General features: G+C 42.4%; 1 protein-coding gene across 3 annotated transcripts in view; it reads right to left on the reverse strand.

The window, feature by feature from the left end:
- Positions 1-25,665, reverse strand: part of LOC139756361 (uncharacterized) — an 84,819-nt gene that overhangs the window by 52,838 nt on the left and 6,316 nt on the right. For all 3 annotated transcript variants that reach the window (XM_071675727.1, XM_071675728.1, XM_071675726.1), the window contains exons 3-4: positions 18,365-18,470; positions 5,697-5,782 (exon numbers count right to left, since the gene is read on the reverse strand). In XM_071675727.1, coding sequence (XP_071531828.1) covers positions 5,697-5,782; positions 18,365-18,470 — 192 coding nt within the window. The remainder of the gene's footprint in view (positions 1-5,696; positions 5,783-18,364; positions 18,471-25,665) is intronic.

Consider the following 25,665-nt stretch of genomic DNA (forward strand, 5'->3'; position numbering starts at 1 on the left):
AAAGAGAAGAGAGAGGCATTTGGACGATTTTTGCAGGGAAAAAATGCAATTGAGTGGGAGAAGTATAAAAGAAAGAGACAGGAGGTCAAGAGAAAGGTGCAAGAGGTGAAAAAAAGGGCAAATGAGAGTTGGGGTGAGAGACTATCAGTAAATTTTAGGGAGAATAAAAAGATGTTCTGGAAGGAGGTAAATAGGGTGCGTAAGACAAGGGAGCAAATGGGAACTTCAGTGAAGGGCGTAAATGGGGAGGTGATAACAAGTAGCGGTGATGTGAGAAGGAGATGGAATGAGTATTTTGAAGGTTTGTTGAATGTGTCTGATGACAGAGTGGCAGATATAGGGTGTTTTGGTCGAGGTGGTGTGCAAAGTGAGAGGGTTAGGGAAAATGATTTGATAAACAGAGAAGAGGTAGTAAAAGCTTTGCGGAAGATGAAAGCCGGCAAGGCAGCAGGTTTGGATGGTATTGCAGTGGAATTTATTAAGAAAGGGGGGTGACTGTATTGTTGACTGGTTGGTAAGGTTATTTAATGTATGTATGACTCATGGTGAGGTGCCTGAGGATTGGCGGAATGCGTGCATAGTGCCATTGTACAAAGGCAAAGGGGATAAGAGTGAGTGCTCAAATTACAGAGGTATAAGTTTGTTGAGTATTCCTGGTAAATTATATGGGAGGGTATTGATTGAGAGGGTGAAGGCATGTACAGAGCATCAGATTGGGGAAGAGCAGTGCGGTTTCAGAAGTGGTAGAGGATGTGTGGATCAGGTGTTTGCTTTGAAGAATGTATGTGAGAAATACTTAGAAAAGCAAATGGATTTGTATGTAGCATTTATGGATCTGGAGAAGGCATATGATAGAGTTGATAGAGATGCTCTGTGGAAGGTATTAAGAATATATGGTGTGGGAGGCAAGTTGTTAGAAGCAGTGAAAAGTTTTTATCGAGGATGTAAGGCATGTGTACGTGTAGGAAGAGAGGAAAGTGATTGGTTCTCAGTGAATGTAGGTTTGCGGCAGGGGTGTGTGATGTCTCCATGGTTGTTTAATTTGTTTATGGATGGGGTTGTAAAGGAGGTAAATGCAAGAGTCCTGGAAAGAGGGGCAAGTATGAAGTCTGTTGGGGATGAGAGAGCTTGGGAAGTGAGTCAATTGTTGTTCGCTGATGATACAGCGCTGGTGGCTGATTCATGTGAGAAACTGCAGAAGCTGGTGACTGAGTTTGGTAAAGTGTGTGGAAGAAGAAAGTTGAGAGTAAATGTGAATAAGAGCAAGGTTATTAGGTACAGTAGGGGTGAGGGTCAAGTCAATTGGGAGGTGAGTTTGAATGGAGAAAAACTGGAGGAAGTGAAGTGTTTTAGATATCTGGGAGTGGATCTGTCAGCGGATGGAACCATGGAAGCGGAAGTGGATCATAGGGTGGGGGAGGGGGCGAAAATTTTGGGAGCCTTGAAAAATGTGTGGAAGTCGAGAACATTATCTCGGAAATCAAAAATGGGTATGTTTGAGGGAATAGTGGTTCCAACAATGCTGTATGGTTGCGAGGCGTGGGCTATGGATAGAGATGTGCGCAGGAGGATGGATGTGCTGGAAATGAGATGTTTGAGGACAATGTGTGGTGTGAGGTGGTTTGATCGAGTAAGTAACGTAAGGGTAAGAGAGATGTGTGGAAATAAAAAGAGCGTGGTCGAGAGAGCAGAAGAGGGTGTTTTGAAATGGTTTGGGCACATGGAGAGAATGAGTGAGGAGAGATTGACCAAGAGGATATATGTGTCGGAGGTGGAGGGAACGAGGAGAAGAGGGAGACCAAATTGGAGGTGGAAAGATGGAGTGAAAAAGATTTTGTGTGATCGGGGCCTGAACATGCAGGAGGGTGAAAGGAGGGCAAGAAATAGAGTGAATTGGAGTCATGTGGTATACAGGGGTTGACGTGCTGTCAGTGGATTGAAGCAAGGCATGTGAAGCGTCTGGGGTAAACCATGGAAAGCTGTGTAGGTATGTATATTTGCGTGTCTGGACGTGTGTATGTACATGTGTATGGGGGGGGGGGGGGTTGGGCCATTTCTTTCGTCTGTTTCCTTGCGCTACCTCGCAAACGCGGGAGACAGCGACAAAGTATAAAAAAAAAAAAAAAAAAAAAAAAAAAAAAATATATATATATATATATATATATATATATATATATATACATACATATTGTATTCAAAAGATATCTTTGCATCAAGATGAGATGTGGACAGCATGGGTCACCAACCATCACCTTCTCGCAAATACAATAGAAGGAAAAAACTATACTCAAATCAGGGTGGCAAAGGCCACGAGGGTCTGGACTGTGACCCTATAGGAAGACAGACCTCCTCACCCTGACACGCTAGATTCTGGCTCAATACCTCTGCCGTGCAGTGACTGCCATATTGGTAAAGGGGAGGAAAGGTCTTGCACATACACAGAAAAATAAGTCTGCCTGAGAGCAACACACATGCAACTCACCACAACAGACCACTTCGGCGAACTTTACTGGAGCTTTAACGTCGGTAACTCATGAAGGTATTACAGTGGTACCTCCTCGAGGAAGCCCTGATGTTAAAACCTCACTTGGGGAAATGGGAACCTGACTAGAGAGAAAAGAAAATAATCTTCTTCGGAACACAAGTGCCCATCGTTACCACCTTTTGAGAAACACACTTACCGTTAAAGAGAAACAGACATACAACATATCTATCTATAGTTTCCATTTGGGGATCCGCGAAGGCATGCAGCACTCGTATGTACGACAACTTCACTTTTCGTGTATGACGACTCAGACAGCATAACACGATTTTACACAAACACGATAATTTCAGGTAAAAACGGTCTTTAAAATGATCATAACTAACACTCCCCATAATGTTTTCACACCTCAAGTACAACGACTTCATCCTTCACAACAATGGCTTTAAACACGTCAAAGTAATCTCTAAGTACAACAGCTTTTCAACTTCAGTACGACAGCCAATGACGTGCACCTTAAGATGTAAAATATGATGTAACATACGATCACTAACTCCTATGTACGAGAACAATGTATCATAACTAGTTATGACACTGGTGGCCTAAAACAATGATTTTGTTAGAAAAATGCTAATTACAGCATCTCCCTTGACAAACCAAACCAAATTTGCACGACGCAGCAGCATCTGGTCTTAGAGCGTGTTGAAAGCTATGTTACAAGAGCCAAATTTTTATATACACGCGAAATACGATGCTTCTTCATATGTGGCATCTGTGAAGATGTCTGCATTCTGTCGCTACTGAGACAGTATTTTCTTACTACTTAAGAATACTTAACGGAGAGATCTTGCCAATAAGACAGGGCCTAAAACGTGGCACTCAGCGTAGGATAATTTGAGTTACGAACAGAGTTACGAGTGTTACGTGTCGTAACTAAATACTCTTTTCTTCATGTCAATTCTTGACCGAATTTTTCTTCTTTTAAGTTAACATTTAAACGAAATATACAATTTCTTTTTTATCTTCAAGTTCACTTTTTAAGTTTTAAGCAAGAGCTTTGCCCCTCAGAAAAGTTTACCTAAATTCCTACGACTGTTCAGACGCACTTACGTCATTACGTCTACAAAGGTTAACACCTCACGATTAACTCATTCAAGATCGGTCCACACTACGGCAAGCCATTTAAGGTTACCAAGGTTACCAAGTACGGTACGAAATGATGAGAGGCGAAAACTTCTGACCCCAAAATTATGGAAGTTAGGTCATATTTTAGTCTAAGCGAAGAATCAGTCATACCAAAGAACGATAAGTAGGTGGGAAAGTTTGAAGAACTTAATATAAAAAGAAAACGACAATGCTTCGCCGGCCGTCGGTATGACGTCACTAGCATCTTTCCCGTACGTTCGTTCGAGAAAATGTGATGGATTTTGTTCACAACCGCTACTCATCAACATGTTTAACTTTGAGCTAAATGGGTAAGTTTGAAACTTAGCTTTGAATACCGGTAGAAATATATTTCTGCTGGGAACATTACATCTCATTGTTAAAAGTGTTTTTGCCCGGGACCACAAGAAACTGACCACACGAGGTCAACAAACGCATGTTGGCGGGCAAAGACGATCTGCAGGATTTTCATAGCTGGCCAGTAATCTCTCTCTCTCTCTCTCTCTCTCTCTCTCTCTCTCTCTCTCTCTCTCTCTATCTATCTATCTATCTATTTCAAGAAAAAATTACTTTTTGTCGACTACTTAGCGCGAAAATACATATATGTAGAAAGGAATTCACAGCAGAACGCAGTTTTTACGTGTCACATATGAATAATTCCTGTATTCTTTTTCTAGGTTAGATTCATAGTTCCACATCTTGAGGTGTTGACACCCCTTCCGAAATGAGTTAGGTATGTTGTTAAACCTCCCACGCAAGGCTATTTCTGTCTCCAAATGCCCGGTTATTTTTCGTCGATTTCCAAGCTTCAGAATTTTTCCAATTCTGCTCTCGAGAAAAGACAGAAAATCCCGTTCTCTTGCCCTCAGCTGTCGAAGGAGTGATGAAATCTTCCAAAAATTCAACATTATCAAGCACACAATACACGACCTAGCTGGAAGAAACTAAGAATACAATATACAGGACAAGCGAACTCATATAAAGAAATATTAAGAATAACCATACTGGAAAAGTAAATCAATACTTTTAGTGACAAATCTCTCTCTCTCTCTCTCTCTCCGGCAAGTTTAGTGACCGCCTAGCACTTACCCACCAATTCAGTGGCTGTCAAGTATCACTGTGACCCGGGTAACTATCTCTTTATCATCTGTGCCTCACCCACACGTGGGTTGCTGGATTATATTCCACAAAACATACTCAATCTCTCCATCTCCTGCATAAACCCTGACATGACAACACGTAACTTACACGACTCGTTCTTCGTAATTCTATGTCTTCCTACGGTGAGCGCTACGCGCTTGCCCTGTCTTTTGGCAAAATCTCGTCGAAAGCAATCTTTCCTTCTCTCTCTCTCTCCCTCTCCCTTTATCTCTCCCTGAGGAACACAAGTGTGGGCCCCGCCTGCTGCCGCTCGTGAAAATCCATTCACATACAAACTGCGCCTCGTGACGTCATCACCCACCTCACTTCGCCGCTTCCCCCCCCTCCCCCAACCTTACGTACCCTACCCCTGACATCTTCAGCAAAAATGAATAAAAGTTTCCTGCATTATTTGACCCGTTACATACATTCCGTGCGGTATATGTCTCCACAAGCCCAGCATTCTGGGTCACCATGCAACACTGACGATGTATAGATAACCCCACGAGCCTCGCTACATGTACACTGGACCCGAGAGCTAATGTTTCTGCTGACGTGTGTACACTGTAGCTTCTGAGGGATCACAATACACACGGGGTGGTGTAGACGGCCCTCGACCAGACTGCTGCTCCTCCCCGTCCAGTGATACTTACGTCCTGGCCCACATGTGACTCCACGCTCGCGGTGTGACCACCTGCAGGCGAGGGGAGCGAGGGGGAGGTGTCCGGTAACACCTATACTCACACACACACACTTACTTACCCATACACCAATTCAGGAGTGGTTAAAAACTGCCGGGTGGGGCGGGAGGGTCTCATGGTACAGCCCAACCATGAGGTATTGACCGCCAGCCCCCCCTCCCCCCTTTCCTTACGGGGAGAGGGAAGGGGAGATGGGACGAGGAGCTCACCTTGCAAAGGCCGATGAAGAGCAAGACGCAGGTGACGAGCCCCGCCATCGCCAGGGCCAGCATCACCACCGTCAGGTGATGAAGCACTGCAAGTAAACCAAAACGAAGTTGTCAGAACCTGAAGTAATCACTTAGCACCTGAAGTAATCAGTTAGTACCTGAAGTAATCGGTTAGTAGCCTGAAGTAATTAGTACCTGAAGTAATCAGTTAGAACCTGAAGTAATCATTTAGTACCTGAAGTAATCAGTTAGGAACCCGAAGAAATCAGTTAGTACCTGAAGTAATCAGTTAGTACCTGAAGTAATCAGTGAGTACCCAGGACACGTGATTAGGATCTGGCCTGCTTATGTAATATCGAGGATACCTAGTTAGTACATCATATAACTAGGTGGTACTCGTATTTAGTACTCCAGTCGCCTAATTAACACTTACCCAACCTCATCAGACGCCTTAATCACCTAATTTAAAGAGTACCAGAATAAATGGGTTGCCAGTGAAGACTGCTAAAACATCCGAGCAAAAGTGAACAAAATGTACACATACTGATACCAATGTTAGTTCAAAAGTCACTTCCAAAATATTATGGTGATGGTCAAATATCATAGTGATCATCACCATAATAGTGATGGTGAAGATGTGGCTTAAATATAATAATAGTGAAGACGCGAATACATTATTTTAGATATGGCTTAAATATCCTGTCGAGTGTAGAGATATTCTTATTATTGTGGTTGGAAGAACAGCTAAAGTAACAGTGACTAAGATATTCCTAGAATAGTATCATCTTGACATGTTGTTAAAAATCATGTTGACAAGATATTGATGGTCATCATAATGCTAAAAGATGCTGGATTATCATAAGGACACAGTGAAGATAATGATTAATTCAAACCAGTGAAGACACCGAAGCTGACTCTACAGTAACCAAACCCTATAATGGCAGTGAAGACACTGCTAGAATGTTATGAGGGCTGAAGACACTGTGACAGTGAACATTGTTTTACAGAAGTGTTGATGATGATGAAGAAAGTAGCAAAATGCAGTGAAAACTGTGACAGTGAACATTGTTGTACAACAGTGTTGATAATGATGAAGAAAGTAGCAAAATGCAGTGAAAACTGTGACAGTGAACATTGTTTTACAACAGTGTTGATAATGATGAAGAAAGTAGCAAAATGCAGTGAAAACTGTGATGACACTTGAGCTCTAACAGTGAGAATGATGACAGCCATCACTCTGCATAAAGACTTTTACTGCAGTGAATCCCGGTCATTCTGGCGTCAGATTTTCACCAAGGAACAAAAAGATTTGAGAACACTTTTTAAGATTGCTTCCCCAGTTAACGCTCAAATACCTTGATAATGCCAGGAGTGCTCTCTCTCTCTCTCTCTCTCTCTCTCTCTCTCTCTCTCTCTCTCTCTCTCTCTCTCTCTCTCTCTCTCTCTCCCGAAAAAAAAGAGATCAAGCCTCATTATCTCATCATTTAATCCCAGGACGACCACGTCAGCACCAGACCACAGTACCGTTCCCTGAGGAACTATATCACGAAAATGACAAAAATAACCTAACCCCGAAGAAAAAGGTAAAAAGTCGTTGAAGAGTGAACATATATAAATGCTTTCCCCAAGCCTCCCTCACCCAGTAGCGCTTCATTCCACGTCCCCAACAGGAACAGGAAGCTGGGGGAGTTCCAGGAAGCTGGGGGTGGGGAGAGAGAGAGAGAGAGAGAGAGAGAGAGAGAGAGAGAGAGAGAGAGAGAGAGAGAGAGAGAGAGAGAGAGAGAGAGAGAGAGAGAGAGAGAGAGTCCACAGCTTTCATGCTGCCACCGTGCACCGCTTCTGTCATATTTCCCTAGAGAGAGAGAGAGAGAGAGAGAGAGAGAGAGAGAGAGAGAGAGAGAGAGAGAGAGAGAGAGAGAGAGAGAGAGAGTTCCGGCTGTGAATGTTGCCGCCGGCACCATCTGTAGTACAGCAGGAGCTCCTTACAAGACCATCGGTGGGTGAGGCACGTCCGCAGGAGCTCCACGGTGAAGTAAGTACCTAGATATATAGTCAAAGCTGACGTCTTTAACAAGTCCACGATAGATATATTTAAAGCTGACGTCTTTAACAAGTCCACGATAGATATATTTAAAGCTGACGCCTTCAATAAGTCCACGATAGATATATAGTCAAAGCTGACGTCTTTAACAAGTCCACGATAGATATATTTAAAGCTGACGTCTTTAACAAGTCCACGATAGATATAGTCAAAGCTGACGTCTTTAACAAGTCCACGATAGATATATTTAAAGCTGACGCCTTCAGTAAGTCCACGATAGATATATTTAAAGCTGACGTCTTTAACAAGTCCACGATAGATATATTTAAAGCTGACGTCTTTAATAAGTCCACGATAGATATATAGTCAAAGCTGACGTCTTTAACAAGTCCACGATAGATATAGTCAAAGCTGACGTCTTTAACAAGTCCACGATAGATATATAGTCAAAGCTGACGTCTTTAACAAGTCCACGATAGATATATAGTCAAAGCTGACGTCTTTAACAAGTCCACGATAGATATATAGTCAAAGCTGACGTCTTTAACAAGTCCACGATAGATATAGTCAAAGCTGACGTCTTTAACAAGTCCACGATAGATATATTTAAAGCTGACGTCTTTAACAAGTCCACGATAGATATATAGTCAAAGCTGACGTCTTTAACAAGTCTACGATAGATATAGTCAAAGCTGACGTCTTTAACAAGTCTACGATAGATATAGTCAAAGCTGACGTCTTTAACAAGTCCACGATAGATATATAGTCAAAGCTGACGTCTTTAACAAGTCCACGATAGATATATTTAAAGCTGACGTCTTTAACAAGTCCACGATAGATATATTTAAAGCTGACGTCTTTAACAAGTCCACGATAGATATATAGTCAAAGCTGACGTCTTTAACAAGTCCACGATAGATATATTTAAAGCTGACGTCTTTAACAAGTCCACGATAGATATATTTAAAGCTGACGTCTTTAACAAGTCCACGATAGATATATAGTCAAAGCTGACGTCTTTAACAAGTCCACGATAGATATATTTAAAGCTGACGTCTTTAACAAGTCCACGATAGATATATTTAAAGCTGACGTCTTTAACAAGTCCACGATAGATATAGTCAAAGCTGACGTCTTTAACAAGTCCACGATAGATATATTTAAAGCTGACGTCTTTAACAAGTCCACGATAGATATAGTCAAAGCTGACGTCTTTAACAAGTCCACGATAGATATATAGTCAAAGCTGACGTCTTTAACAAGTCCACGATAGATATATTTAAAGCTGACGTCTTTAACAAGTCCACGATAGATATAGTCAAAGCTGACGTCTTTAACAAGTCCACGATAGATATATTTAAAGCTGACGTCTTTAACAAGTCCACGATAGATATAGTCAAAGCTGACGTCTTTAACAAGTCCACGATAGATATATTTAAAGCTGACGTCTTTAACAAGTCCACGATAGATATATTTAAAGCTGACGTCTTTAACAAGTCCACGATAGATATATTTAAAGCTGACGTCTTTAACAAGTCCACGATAGATATATAGTCAAAGCTGACGTCTTTAACAAGTCCACGATAGATATATTTAAAGCTGACGTCTTTAACAAGTCCACGATAGATATATAGTCAAAGCTGACGTCTTTAACAAGTCCACGATAGATATATAGTCAAAGCTGACGTCTTTAACAAGTCCACGATAGATATAGTCAAAGCTGACGTCTTTAACAAGTCCACGATAGATATATTTAAAGCTGACGTCTTTAACAAGTCCACGATAGATATATAGTCAAAGCTGACGTCTTTAACAAGTCCACGATAGATATATAGTCAAAGCTGACGTCTTTAACAAGTCCACGATAGATATATAGTCAAAGCTGACGTCTTTAACAAGTCCACGATAGATATATAGTCAAAGCTGACGTCTTTAACAAGTCCACGATAGATATATTTAAAGCTGACGTCTTTAACAAGTCCACGATAGATATATTTAAAGCTGACGTCTTTAACAAGTCCACGATAGATATATTTAAAGCTGACGTCTTTAACAAGTCCACGATAGATATAGTCAAAGCTGACGTCTTTAACAAGTCCACGATAGATATATAGTCAAAGCTGACGTCTTTAACAAGTCCACGATAGATATATAGTCAAAGCTGACGTCTTTAACAAGTCCACGATAGATATATTTAAAGCTGACGTCTTTAACAAGTCCACGATAGATATATAGTCAAAGCTGACGTCTTTAACAAGTCCACGATAGATATATAGTCAAAGCTGACGTCTTTAACAAGTCCACGATAGATATATAGTCAAAGCTGACGTCTTTAACAAGTCCACGATAGATATATTTAAAGCTGACGTCTTTAACAAGTCCACGATAGATATATTTAAAGCTGACGTCTTTAATAAGTCCACGATAGATATATAGTCAAAGCTGACGTCTTTAACAAGTCCACGATAGATATATTTAAAGCTGACGTCTTTAGTAAGTCCACGATAGATATAGTCAAAGCTGACGTCTTTAACAAGTCCACGATAGATATAGTCAAAGCTGACGTCTTTAACAAGTCCACGATAGATATATAGTAGTCAAAGCTGACGTCTTTAAAAAGTCCACGATAGATATATAGTCAAAGCTGACGTCTTTAACAAGTCCACGATAGATATAGTCAAAGCTGACGTCTTTAACAAGTCCACGATAGATATAATCAAAGCTGACGTCTTTAACAAGTCCACGATAGATATAGTCAAAGCTGACGTCTTTTTTATGAGTCCAGCAGTTACTCATCGCTAAAGATTACATCTTTAGTAAGTCCACGACTGCCATTTAGTTCAAGATAACATCTCTAATAAGTCTACGAACGCGAACTTTTCGTCTTACTTCATCCATCCGTCCATGATGGCTGGTCTGTGACTGACGCCTCCTAGGCTGGCGTCGCTAGAGGTTCCCTGGCTGCTGTGTCTCTGTGCCTGGGGCGTTCTGTTGCCAACTGCGACATTGCAAGGGTCCCGGGTGAACAACGCCTTATGGCCCAAGACTGTTGTCCCCAGCCACAGTTACATGCATCCTCTTTGCCCAGGCGCTAACTTCTAATCGTTATCTTGTGCGATTATGCAGTTGTGACTGTGTCAGTGTCATGGACGCCTAAGAATCGTCTCGTCCTCTCGCTAAACCAAGAAAAGAGAACTTAAAGGGGAAAAAAAATATATCTCCGTCTGTTGGATGTTCATAAAGATCGGGGGAGGAGGAGTGCGCATGCGTTGGTATAAGCCGGGGTCCGGATGAGCGTCTCACCTTGCCACTGGTAATCCCCACAAGGATATCGTTAAAGGCAGGCAACATCCGCACAAACGGACCTTCTCGGTAAATCCCGCTTAATGAATTCTTCCAGTAATCCTCCAGGATGAACTCTCCCTAGTAAACTTCCTGTGGTAAATCCTCCCCGGTAATCATGCGGTAAATCCCTTATAAACTTTCCTAAGTGAATCTTACCCTGGTAAGTTTTCTCTTTTTCAAATGTCCTGAATAAACTTTACCCTCCCCCCTAAAAAAAATAAAAAAATGAAAAAAGAAATTCACTGAATTACAGGGATAACTCCCTCCTAATTAATCCCTTATCAGTAAATCCTGCTTCCTTTAGCTTTGCCCGACGGTCGCACAGTAATCGCAAGACGTATCTGTCTATCCACTCCGTCCCCTCTTACGTGGAGTGGGTACAGTGCATAGAAACACACGCCTCCTCCGCTGGGAATTAATTTTCGAGAGTTAGGGACAACAATGCCGGCACCCCCAAGGCTGGCTTATGGGCAGGAAGGCCACTTCCCCTGGGGTACACACACTTGCTACCCTGTGGGCAGGAAGGCCACTTCCCCTGGGGTACACACACTTGCTACCCTGTGGGCAGGAAGGCCACTTCCCCTGGGGTACACACACTTGCTACCCTGGCCACTAGATATAGTCATATATCAATATCTATGATATACCTTCCTCCGCAATTGGTTAGGTGTATCACCAGCGTTTTCTCATCTAAATCCTTGCTAGTGTATACATCCAACCGTACATCCTCCTCACCAGTAGCTTGTAACCCCCAACCTGACGATCCTTCCCCGTAAATTTGAAGGTAAACATTAACCTGTAGATCCTATGGGGTGAACCCGGCCGTGGAAGCAGGTAGGGTTGCCGTGAGGGCCGGTATGCCTCTGTGGGGGTCGTTATAATAGGAAGGGCACCGGAGATCATGAGGACGGGAGGGTTCTTCCCTCATAAACATGACCTTTATTATATTCATTGATGCTCTCGACTCCTCACTCCATCTTTTGTTTACCCTCTTTCTCTCTCTCCCAGTTCCCAAACTTTTCTATTGACCTCCCGTCGTTTTCTCTTGTATTCCACCCAATGACTCGCGCTCCTTCCCTGCAGATACCTTCGTGCATCTTCTTTTTCTCTTTTCCTGGCGACTTTACTTACCCCCATACAAAATTGCAAGTCAACCTCTCCCTGATGTATGTTCCTCAGTAAACCCTACTTTCCCATCAAAACATCCCACCTAGAACATCTAGTAAGGTGCTGTAAATTCTTCTCTTCTCGACCGTTATTCCAGTTATATATATGTATGTATGTAAAGAGTCGTCTTTGCCTTGCCATGTAATTTCTCAGTTATTTAAAAACTCCGCTTCTTTCAAGGTCTCTCTTCTCAAACTCACCCAAACCATCCTGTCTCGCCCCAATGCCAAACTTGAGATACGTTTATAAATGAGAGTGTGGTTGAAAGAGCTGAAGAGGGCGTGTTGAAATGTGTTGGACATATGGAGAGAATGAATGAGGGGAGGTTGAAAAGGAGGACATATATGTCAGAAGTGGAGAGAATAAATGGAAGGGGGAGACCAAACTGGAGGTGGAAGGGTGGAGTAAAAAAAAAATTGATTGATCAGGGCCTGAACATGCAGGTGGATGAAAGGCGCGCACGGGAACGATGTGGTATACAGGGGTCGACGCGCTGTCAATGGACTGAAATAAATCATGTGAAGCGGCCGGGGGGAAACCTCGGAAAGGGATGTGGATAAGAGGCTGTGGTTTCGGTGCACTGCACATCTCAAGCTAGAGGGAAGATGTGAGCGAATGTGGCCTTTCTTCGTCTGTTCCTGGAGCTGCACTGCTAACGCATGAAACATGAAAAAGTGCATATATATATATATATATATATATATATATATATATATATATATATATATATATATATATATATATATATATATATATTATATGTATATATCCCATATTTTTCTGGTTATTTTCGGTCCACTAGGGCTCATTAGAGCGAGCTTGTAGAGCAGGTCTGGTGGTGAGGGCGGAGCGCGGTGGTCGGCCAGTAATCCCGGACGAGGGGCGTCTGGGATCCCATTACCCCAGGATGGCGCGGCCCTTGTCACGCTGATTGGCGATGCTCCCTCCGTCTCAACCTGCCCCAGAAACCCCGCCGGTAAAAACCCCTTATGCTATCGTCTTTTATTTTACTCCCAAATGCACCTCCATTTCCGATCGAATTAATGCTACTTACGAATCCTCATTCATGAAAGAATTCGATAAAAAGTAAAAAGAAAATAGAAATGTCATATTTTTACCACAAGTTTTTTTCGTCCAGTAATGCACTCAAGCCATAGGCAATATAAAAAAGAAAAAGATTGAGTGGAATCACTAAAAGGACGTTGAAAAGCAATTTCCCCTCACATTTATCAAGCTCTGAAATGGTCTTCGAGGCGAATTTAACATTTCAAAAAAAGATAATGTTCCTCTGAATCAGAAATATTGCATATAGATGCGTTCTTTGATGGGAAATCGACTTCTCTGTAAAAAAAGAAAAAAAAAAATCTTTCATATTGTCAAAATCTCTGAAAGTTATATCACATCTTGATTTTGAATACTGATTTTGTACTTTTATTAATGGGCACCATGATGGCCTAGGATTCTTAATTGATGCGAGATATAAGTTACAGATTTTTTTTACAATTATCCTTAAGCCCATATATATATATATATATATATATATATATATATATATATATATATATATATATATATATATATATATATATATATATATATATATATATTCTAGCATTTATTTATTTTGCTTCGTCGCTGTCGTATATACATACACGTCCACACCCGCAAACATACATACCTATACATCTCAACGTATACATATATATACACACACAGAGATATACATATATACACATATACATAATTCATACTGTCTGCCTTTATTCATTCCCATCGCCACCCCGCCACACATGAAATAACAACCCCCTACCCCCAAATGTGCGCGAGGTAGCGCTAGGAATAGACAACAAAGGCCACATTCGTTCACACTCAGTCTCTAGCTGTCAGGTATAATGCACTGAAACCACAGCTCCCTTTCCACATCCAGGCCCCACACAACTTTCCTTGGTTTACCCCAGACGTTTCACACGCTCTGGATCAATCCACCGACAGCACGTCGACTCCGGTATACCACATCGTTCCAATTCACTCTATTCCTTGCACGCCTTTCACCCTCCTGCATGTTCAGGCCCCGATCACTCAAAATCTTTTTCACTCCATCTTTCCACCTCCAATTTGGTCTCCCACTTCTCGTTCCCTCCACCTCTGACACATATATCCTCTTGGCAATCTTTCCTCACTCATTTTCTCCATGTGACCAAACCATTTCAAAACACCCTTTTCTGCTTTCTCAACCACACTCTTTTTATTACCACACATTTCTCTTACCCTATTATTACTTACTTGATCAAACCACCTCACACCACATATTGTTCTCAGACATCTCATTTCCAGCACATCCACCCTCCTCCGCACAACTCTATCTATAGCCCACGCCTCGCAACCATATAACATTGTTGGAACCACTATTCCTTCAAACATACCCCTTTTTGCTTTCCGAGATAATGTTCTCGACTTCCACACATTCTTCAACGCTCCCAGAACTTTCGCCCCCTCCCCCACCTTATGTATCACTTCCGCTTCCATGGTTCCATCCGCTGCCAAATCCACTCCCAGATATCTAAAACACTTTACTTCCTCCAGTTTTTCTCCATTCAAACTTACCTCCCAACTGACTTGTCCCTCAACCCTACTGTACCTAATAACCTTGCTCTTATTCGCATTTACTCTCAGCTATATATATATATATATATATATATATATATATATATATATATATATATATATATATATATATATATATATATAGTGAGAACGTGAATGTTCTTAGAATTATTCTGAACATCCGAGGAGTGTTCAAAATCTTTTGATCTGCGGTTATTTTTCTGTCGTTTTGGGCCTTAATGGGGCAGGCAGATAAATAGATACAGGCCTGAGGTCCCACTAACTAACCGACCTTAATTATCTAAAATCTTTATCAAAAAAGCATTTTTCTTCGTAAGGTAGCGCAATTAAGCGCAGTTGTGGTTGAATATGAATAATTCATGAAGGTATTATGTAAAAGAGGACTGACAAATTTCTGTGCGAACCAAAAATATGAGGAGACGAAAACAACACACAAGTGAATTATCGTACAGAGGGGTTACAATAACAACAGACACCACGAAAACTATACACTAGGGGGAAAAAAAAAAACATTATCATAAAAAGAGACCATCCTGAAAACAAGTACTGTACATTAAGGTAAATAGAACTCATTATGAAAACAGACGCGAAAGAAAAACAATGCATTATAACATTTCTAGAAGACGAGAACAAATATATATTAATCAGTCGATAGAAGGAACGCTATAATTTCCCAACAACGAAATAACGTCAGAAATACAAGAGGAGGAAGAACACAAGGCCACACAACAAACACACAAGATGAAGAACTGGAAAATAATCGGTGGACTGTTGGCGCGTTCTATATTCTCCTGGCGGTCGATCAAAACAGCGTATACTGTGAATTCTTTTTTTCTGTCGATAATGGACGGCTCCCTGGACCAGAAATTCCACACAGGAGTGAATAGAATTTCTCAATATCATTAAGTACTGTCAGGGTTATATATACACATTCCTATGAGTCCACTGGGAAAATGAAACACGAAAAGTTCTCTACGATGTATATCAACTAACTGTTATTTTTCTCTCTTGTGTCTCCCCTGATGATGTGATTATTACACGAAAGTGCACTTGGGAACTTTTCGTGTTTCATTTTCCCAGTGGACTCAAAAGAATATCTTGATCACGCGCAAAATTGTGATCCTTTCCAATATATATATATATATATATATATTATCCCTGGGGATAGGGGAGAAAGAATACTTCCCATGTATTCCCTGCGTGTCGTAGAAGGCGACTTAAAGGGAAGGGAGCGGGGGGCTGGAAATCCTCCCCTCTTGTTTTTTTTTTTTCCCAAAGAAGGAACAGAGAAGGGGGCCAGATGAGGATATTCCCTCAAAGGCCCAGTCCTCTGTTCTTAACGCTACCTTGCTAATGCGGGAAATGGCGAATAGTATGAAAGAAAGAAATATATATATATATATATATATATATATATATATATATATATATATATATATATATATATATATATATATGTGTGTGTGTGTGTGTGTGTGTGTGTGTGTGTGTTTCTTTTTAAAGGGTCAATGTTATCTCGGCCAAAAAAAAAAACATCCTCAAAGGCGGCCGTGCCAAACCCAGGCGGTCGGAGGCGCCAACATCGCAAGATATGAAAAGCTTGTATTGCGTGTGGCTAATCTATAACCCTGGCGGACGATGGGTATCGTAAACTATGATCAAAACATACAAACGAATCTTTTTAACGGTAAATGTTCAGCCTTTATCTTAGGCAAACTTCCCTAAGTAACCTCGATTATGACAGCTTGTGTGATGTGAGGTAACAGATTACCTCTTAACCTCGATCATGACGGCTTGTGTACGGTAATTGATTACCGCTGCAGAAGGAGGTTATGTTTCATAGGTAAGATGTCCTGACCTTTGACCTGACCCTTACAGCATTACGTCAAAGGCCAAGGCTATTATACCCAAAGAGTCGGACCGCCGTGCTCAAAAGTCGCACCGTCGTGCTCGAAGGATCGTACCGTCGCGCTCGAAGGATCGCACCGTCGTGCACAAGGATCGTACCGTCGTGCTCGAAGGATCGCACCGTCGTGCTCGAAGGATCGCACCGTCGTGCACAAGGATCGTACCGTCGTGCTCGAAGGATCGCACCGTCGTGCACAAGGATCGTACCGTCGTGCACAAGGATCGTACCGTCGTGCACAAGGATCGTACCGTCGTGCACAAGGATCGTACCGTCGTGCACAAGGATCGTACCGTCGTGGTTAAGGACCGTACCGCCGCAATCACGGGGATTAAGATTCTAATCAAGCGCCTCGGACAATGCGAGCTGTTTATAGCTGCTGAAACCCATCCCCCAACCCCCATCAGTGGAGAGGAAGGGATCACCCCCCCTCCCAGCCTGAGGTACACAGTTCTGCCTCGAGAAAATGAATGAATGGGAGGACACACACACACGTTGGTAGTGGGTGGTGCTCTAGCCGGAAAATTGACTGCCCACCAAGACGTCCCGCGCTCTCGCAGGATGAAACGCTATTTAGGTTACCCGGAAGCAGGAAATCAAAGGGAGACGGAGAGAGAGAGAGAGAGAGAGAGAGAGAGAGAGAGAGAGAGAGAGAGAGAGAGAGAGAGAGAGAGAGGAATACGTAGCTACTTACGAACACCTGAAACGAGATACTGTCCTCGTGCAGGGTATGCGCGTGGCGCTCACTGCAGAGAGAGAGAGAGAGAGAGAGAGAGAGAGAGAGAGAGAGAGAGAGAGAGAGAGAGAGAGAGAGAGAGAGAGAGAGAGAGAGAGAGAGAGAGAGAGAGAGCGATGACGCCAGTCCCCTTTGAAAACGAGCAATAAGTAACTTACTGTAGGAGCAACTGAGCTCAACTGTGACTTTGTCTGTTACCTGGCAGTGATACCGAGTGCACTTTACGTGCAACCAACAGTGAAAAACGTAATGAAAGCGAGTGTGGCGGGTGTATGTCAGTGTGACACGACCGAAGGTCAATAACGACTCTGACAAGGAGCAATATTGTGGCAGAATGACATGACAGTGGAAGGGGAAATGAGACTGAAGCGAAAGTGACAACACCAAATGAAGGCAAAATGACATGACAGCGATAAGACTGGAAATGATATGGCATACTGATATAACAATGACGAGACAGAACACGACATGACAGACTGATATGACAGTGGCAAGACGGAAAATGATAGCAGTGACATGACTGACAAGACAGGCAGTCATATGACACAGACATGACAAGTGAGAAGACGGTAGCAGTGAAAGCGTAAGACGACGTGACGTGTGCACCCAGACCGTAACACGAGGCGTCACATCAGTGTGACTCAAGACCGGAAGTGACATGACAACAGTAACATGATTAACAGTGACATCAGAGTGCCACGATGAAAGTACGACAGTGACGTGACAACGACAGCGAACATGACACCGGCGCTGACATGACACTTGAGGCTGAAGGTGACCTTAGGAGGACGTGACCACTCTCGACTGGCGGAGGACAGCGGTGACCTGAGGCGTGACCTGGCACTGACCTGGGTGGTGGTGGTGGCGGCGGTGGTCCGGGTCAGTGAAGAACACACTGTCCGACTGTTGCTGTGGGTACTCCCACAGTAGAACCACCAGCACCAGGTAGTACACCTGTGGGGAGGAGACCTGACGTTAGAATGACCTGTGGGGGGTCAAACCTGGCGTTAGTGTGACCTGTGGGGGGTCTAACCTGGCGTTAGTGTGACCTGTGGGGGTCAAACCTTGCGTTAGTGTGACCTGTGGAGGGTCAAACCTGGCGTTAGTGTGACCTGTGGTTGGTCAGACCTGGCGTCAGTGTGACCTGTGGGGGGGTGTAACCTGGCGTTAGTATGACCTGTGGAGGATCAAACCTAACGTTATAGTGACCTGTGGTTGGTCAGACCTGGCGTCAGTGTGACCTGTGTGGGGGTGGGTCATGGCTGGCGTTAGAGTGACCTGTGGGGGAGGGAGGGGTCACACCAGGCGTTCGTGTGACCTTTCGAGGAGGCAGCCGAGACCTGCGGAGACCTGAAATGAAAGGATGAAAAATGGTCTCCCACCCTAGAGTATTATATATGCAAAATTTCATTAGACTCACATGAATATTCTAGACTGGAGATAACACACAGACACAGACAGAGAGACAGACAGACAGACACACCACACACATACCGAAATTATCTAAAAATGAAATAAAAATGAAAAATAGAAACTTCGAGAAACTGAGCGGAGGATCGATCTCTTAAATTATGACCGTTGCCTGGCCTTGAGCACGACGGTACGACCCTTGGGTATGGTGGGCGAGCCTTTCTGACTTTACCCTCAAGGTCCAAGTCAAAGGTTTAGCAATATCATACCTACAGATAGAACCGTCGTGCCCATGAGTCGTACCGTCGTCCTCTAGGGTCGTACCGTCGTGCTCAACGCGTCCCAAAGTATAGTTCCCTAAAAAAAAAAAAAAATTACAGGCAAAGAAAGAACAAAGACCGTATTTGTGTGTGTGTATGAGTGTGTGTGTGTGTGTGTGTGTGTGTGTGTGTGTACTCCCGTCCAGTGGATTAGCTCTGTGTTGTCCCTTGGTGTATTATTCTATCTCCTCATTGAAGGTGGGTCCCGCCGGACTAAAGGAAACCCCTTAGTCCTCCTTTCCTCTCTCTCTCTCTCTCTCTCCCGAGAGAGAGAGAGAGAGAGAGAGAGAGAGAGAGAGAGAGAGAGAGAGAGAGAGAGAGAGAGAGGGCGCAGATGACAGGTCCAGGACTTCAAAGCTCCCAACCACACAGCAAAATCGAATACAGAAAATGACAAGAAAAAAAAAACAATGTTAGGAGAAACTCCTGTGAAATAGAAAACTGTTCATGGAAGGTACATAGAAGATGACGTTATTTAAGAAAATATTTGACCAAACTGATGAGAATCTTCAAGGGAAAATGAGAAACATAAGAAAAGAATATATACAATTCTGGAATACTTGCTGAAGGAATGAGTTAAGTCCGCAGGAAAGATTTTTAAAGTTGTACGGCTAAGAATGACATTTCTGACCTCTATCTCAACACAAAAGTCAATACAAGGGAAAGATTTGCTTTAAGTATGTAAACATATCATCTTTAAGAACTTTAAACTAAAATCAAGGTACCGAAAAAAATATCCAAATTGCGGCACAAACGGGATAGAAATGTAAAATGAATAGATAAATAAATGAATAAACAATTACTGGCCTGCCATTTATGGTTTTTCTCGCTTGTTACATATTAAATCTATCATTTGTACCGCAATCTGAATATTTTTTCAGTGCCTTGATTTGTTTTCTAGAGTTTATTCTTAAGAAAAAAATCTATTTGAAACAAATCTTTCCCTTGTACTTACACATTTGATCAAAATCAAATCAAAGTCAGGAGTTAATTAAAGATAGTTACCAACAGACAACAACAATAACAAAAAGACTTGTGAAAGTACATTAGGCTCAGGAAAAAAATATCCAAATCTATTTCGAGAATCGAACCCCGGAACATGAGTGTGGCAGCCAGGTAGCCAAACCCCCAGGCCGCGGAGAATATGCTGTTTCGCTCATCGTGGCCTGGAGGGGTTACGCTACCTGGCTGTTACTCAAATGGTCCAGGGTTGGATTCTCGGGGTAAAGTGGTAACTAGTTTACGTCACACACACACACACACACACACACACACACACAGAGCATCACATATACAAAACAAATGCCAAAGAACGCGAGGATATTATGACTTTTTCTCTTGTATTTCAAAGGCACACCCGACCCTACGATGATATCAACAACCTTGTTGCAGCGTTAGACCTGACGTCAGAAGACTCACGACTTCACCCTGGAAAAAAAAAAAACAGAGATCGATGGAAAACATGTCTCTCTCTGACGTGCAAGGAAACGTCGAAGGCACGGGCGAGAGATCGTGTGCAGGAGACTAGTTGCATCATGTTCAAGGGTGGTAATATCCACTGTGTTCAAGGGTCGTACCGTCGTCCTCAAGGTTTATTATTAATAACATCGTCCTGCTCGAAGGTCGCACCGCCGTGCTCGAGGGTCGTACCGTCGCGCTACGGATATTAATATTCCCAGACCTGCGGGGGGGAACTGCAGGACGCCCCTCGGAGGCCGTGGATGAATGAGAGACGCTTCATATTAAACGACTCAATCGTCCACGCACGTCCTTGTAAAGCATTTCTCCAATATCTCAGCCAACCTCACAGAGACACACACACAGACATGAAATTTCGTCTCCTGTCTCACATTTTCGCTCCAAGAACTCTTTAAACCACCCACCCCTCCTCCTCACAACACAAGACTCCCGTTATTGTGCCTGAAGTTGAGGGTAAGAATATCCACCGTCCCGAGGAACAAGATAAAGGAAGATGGACGGAAGAATCTCAAAATAAAATTAAGACATGAAGTACTAAACAAGTAGAAAAAGTATGGTGGGGCTGTCGACTAAGACGAGACGACGTCAACTGACAATGAGATGATATGTCTGCTGATGACGGCGGCCTCCAGCAGCTAGCCTAGTCCAACACTCTAGCACGAAGATCCTTCGCAAAAAAATACCATCTTGATTTGGACCTAGTGGGCCCTTTTTATACATAGGGACGGCCATGACGCCCCGTACGCTTCGTACAAACACGGGAACACTAACAAAGCAAAACATAAGCTAAGGATATGTACATTAGAAAAAAAAAAATATTACGTTCGTCTGTTTCTCTACCCACCAAACAAACCCAGGAATAAGACTAGACACCTCCCCTGCAATACTCGAAACCAGTATATGACAAAGATGCCAAACAATCTAGCCTCTTTCTCCGGCGATATCCTGGCAACGCTCTCATTTTACGACGCTGGTCCAGACACAATTCAACAGTCTGTATCACCACCGTGTGCCTGCCTCTTGCTAGCGCCCTTGTCACAACTCGAGGAAGTCCGAGACGGAATATAACCCAGCGACGTGGCCTGGCCAGACGTGGTGCTCAGGAAGGGGGGATAGCACCTACCTGCAGCCTGGGTGTTGGTGTTTACCAGGGAAAGACTCCTGCCACCTTGTGTGCATTTCCTTCCTTCCTTCCTCCGTGAGGATGAAGGATGAACAGGCGTGTGAAAACAAGTGAAACTGGTAAAGATAAAAATTCAGTGTATGTACGATGATGAATGGAGTAATGTGCCAAAACCTACGCAAGAAAGAATGACGAATACTGAAAATCATCAATCAAATTTTAGTATATATATATATATATATATATATATATATATATATATATATATATATATATATATATATATTCAGCAAATACTAGATCACGCGCACCAATGTGAACTATTGCGATACATTCGATACAATATCATCATTCCCTAAACTTTTTATGGCGCTCCCGCAGATTCAAGGCTGCTCTGAAATCAGTAGCAGGGAAATGGAATCCCTCGGAATGAGAAGTTGAGCGACGACATTCTACTCCTTTTTGTCCACTAACGATTATCTATGCAGCCCCGCCTTGGGTGAACTTCTCACTCACACAGAAACTTCTACCCAGGCGAAGTAGAAGAACTTCTACCCAGGCGAAGTAGAAGAACTTCTCAATCTAAAGGTGTCCCTGTAAACTGACTCTGGTGCCGCAGGCTTTCCAACCTGGGGAGATCCCCTGTGTGTGTGTGTGTGTGTGTGTGTGTGTGTGTGCGTGTGTGTGTGTGTGTGTCACAATACAGGGTTCTGACACACAAGTTCTGGGACGCGGGCTTTCCTACCGGGAAATATGAGGTCCGGTGATCCCTGCTTCCTGGAATGAGACAATAAGAGGTCGTGGAGGAAAACGAATGTGTAGGAAGACAAGGAAAAAGGACAGAAAAAGAAATATACACAACAGAAGAATGTGAGAAAGAATGTTTCTAAAGCCCGAGGGAAGTAATGAATGAACAGGGGAAAAAATTAGGCTTCATAAACGTAGATAAAAAGATGTAGGTGACTTGTATATTAAAGATGGACGTGTAAAATGCCCAAAAGATGTGAGAACACACACACACACACACACACACACACACACACACACACACATATATATATATATATATATATATATATATATATATATATATATATATATATATATATATATATATATATATATATGCGTGATAGAGCGAGAAATAGACACTAGCGCCACTATCCATGTCCATCTCTCACACTATCTCCCATTTTCTTCAATACTTTACGGTGAACGACCGGAGACCATCATATTTTTAGATAAAATCCCGCCCTGCCATAAAGACCGGCCGGTCAGACGGAGGCTAACTCTATAATGATAACCCTCCGGATAAATGGCTCCTGTACGAACAGACGGACGGCGGGACAGCCGAATTTCTCGAGCCTTCTGAGGAGACCTGGATGAGGTGCCAGGCTTCCGTCAGGGTTCATCCTCACCCTGGCGATGCCATTTAGATACCGTACGAGGGGGAAAAAATAATTCCTCTTCTTCCCCTGATATTCTTGGAGAATCTCCGGGGATGAAACAGCAGATGCTGAGGACAGAGAAGCTATTAATCTAGCAGTATATCTATAAACCAGAGGTGTAATTCAATGACTTTAAGGACGAGATGAAAAAAAAATGATTAATGTTAATTGTTAGCCAGATGGGAGCTTGGAAGTTCAGAAGAATAACAAACTGCAGAGGATAAAAGTAAAAAAGGTGTTGGGGTGTGGCATCATCATTCCTCCTTCAACGGGAATCGCCATTTCGAGACAATTCTTCGACGAGGTCACTTCGTATGTGAGGAGACCTGCTCCCAGTATGTGACACCTGAAGCTGCTGCAGTATTATCCCGCAACATGTACCAACGGAATGCCAAAAATATAGGAAAGTTAAAAGTTAAAAATGAATCGTACAAAAACAGTGAAAGGTAAGAAAGAAAATGATAAAACTTTTAGACATTAATGACAACAGAAAAAGACTGATGATTTCTGGAGGAAACGATATATATATATATATATATATATATATATATATATATATATATATATATATATATATATATATGTGTGTGTGTGTGTGTGTGTGTGTGTGTGTGTGTGTGTGTACTCAGCAGGAATATTTTCATTTTGACATTTGTTAAAGACCACTATATATTCACTGTTTACAAGTTTTTTTCTATTATCTTATAGTGCCCTTAACTCTCACCTTAACACTCTTGTTTCACTACAGAACTATTTAGAGTAACACAACGTTTCTACCAAGCACTGGCCGTCATCAGGTGAACCTAAAACTTGAACACATACGCATGTGGAAGATTCACACTCTCGAGTTTAGATCTCGGAAACTTGAGAGGGAATGACTGACGAGGTGATGTTGGGAGACTTTGAACCAGCGGGTAGAGAGGCCGCGGTCAGTTCGGGTTGGTGTCACGCCGTAAAGTCGCTGAGGAGGCGTGGGAATCAGGGAAGGTGAGGTGTGTGTAGTTGAAGTTTGCTCTCCAGGTTTTTTCTTTTTGGTAGTTCCTCGTATCATCGAGCATGGCTGGGTTGTTGAGAGCATAGATTCCGAGTTCTCTGTTTTCCGACGTTCTCAATATGAACACTAGGCTCTCCTCCATGATATAAATAGTCTCGCTCTTTTCATATAAATAGTCTCGCTTTTATTTTCATATGTTTCGAACTCTTGTCAAAAGACTCCACAATAGTAGATATTTCCATCAAGTTCGTTCTCCACTACATTAGCCTCACTAACAAAAGGAAAGAAAATCGGGTATCTGTGGTATATTGATGTGGACAGAGAGATTTGCATCCCTGTGTCGGTAAATATCAGCTGCCTACGTTCTTGACATATAAATGTGGGGGAAACCCAAAAGTCAATTTCGTCGAGCCTTGGCCTAAACAATATTCTGCCAATAACAGGAACTCACAGCAAACGATACAGAGGGAATTAACTTCGACATTTTTTCCCCCTCTCTCTAAGTGAATAAACATATTCAAGATATTGAATCTCTGGAGAGACAGACTTATTTTTTTGATAACCAAATACAGGAATAAATCTGTCCAGAAGAACAAAGGAAGATAAAGCATCAATATCTTACACGACAATATGATGCTCCTCTATGATTTCAATGACATATACAAATCAAATATATACCCATCTAGGGCTCAGTAATGACCATATATACAGTAAAAACACGCATAGTCTTAAAATCATCTTGAACACCTGAAGGAGGTATTCAAGATTTTTCAACTAGTGGCTTTAACAATATGCTGACGATCTTAACGAACTAGGCAGTTGATTGCCCTAAAAGCCCCAACCAACCAGCACACAAATCGAACATTGTAAACAAGTATGTTTGGCAATTGTCACAGTTTCCGAAATTAATGTCATTTTGCTACTGACTGTCGTTGGGTCAAACATAGGATATGCCTATGGCATAATGGCCTGACCTTTGTACCGTCGTGTTCAGGTCTGATAATACGTGTTTTCTGTCCCTCCATGAATATAGCTTCTGGATTTACTACGGCCATTTCGCTACGGCTCCCCAGAGCGTAACAAACCCGGCACCAACACATAACGTATTCCATGTCCACTCGGGGAACACCTGTCATCTCTGGGTCAAAGGTTATGCAATATTCCCATGACCTTCCGTGGGCTTACGGCGAGTTCATACACAACTGGTGGGTGACTTCCTTTTTTATTTTCATATAATCAAATCTCTCATGGTTACCATTACCCGCTTTCTTTCTCAGACTGCAGTTCATCTTGAATATCAATGTCAGCTATTAGCACTATCGTCTATATATATATATATATATATATATATATATATATATATATATATATATAT

The sequence above is a fragment of the Panulirus ornatus genome, chromosome 21 (assembly GCF_036320965.1).
Source record: "Panulirus ornatus isolate Po-2019 chromosome 21, ASM3632096v1, whole genome shotgun sequence".
Classification (NCBI taxonomy): Eukaryota; Metazoa; Arthropoda; class Malacostraca; order Decapoda; family Palinuridae; genus Panulirus; species Panulirus ornatus.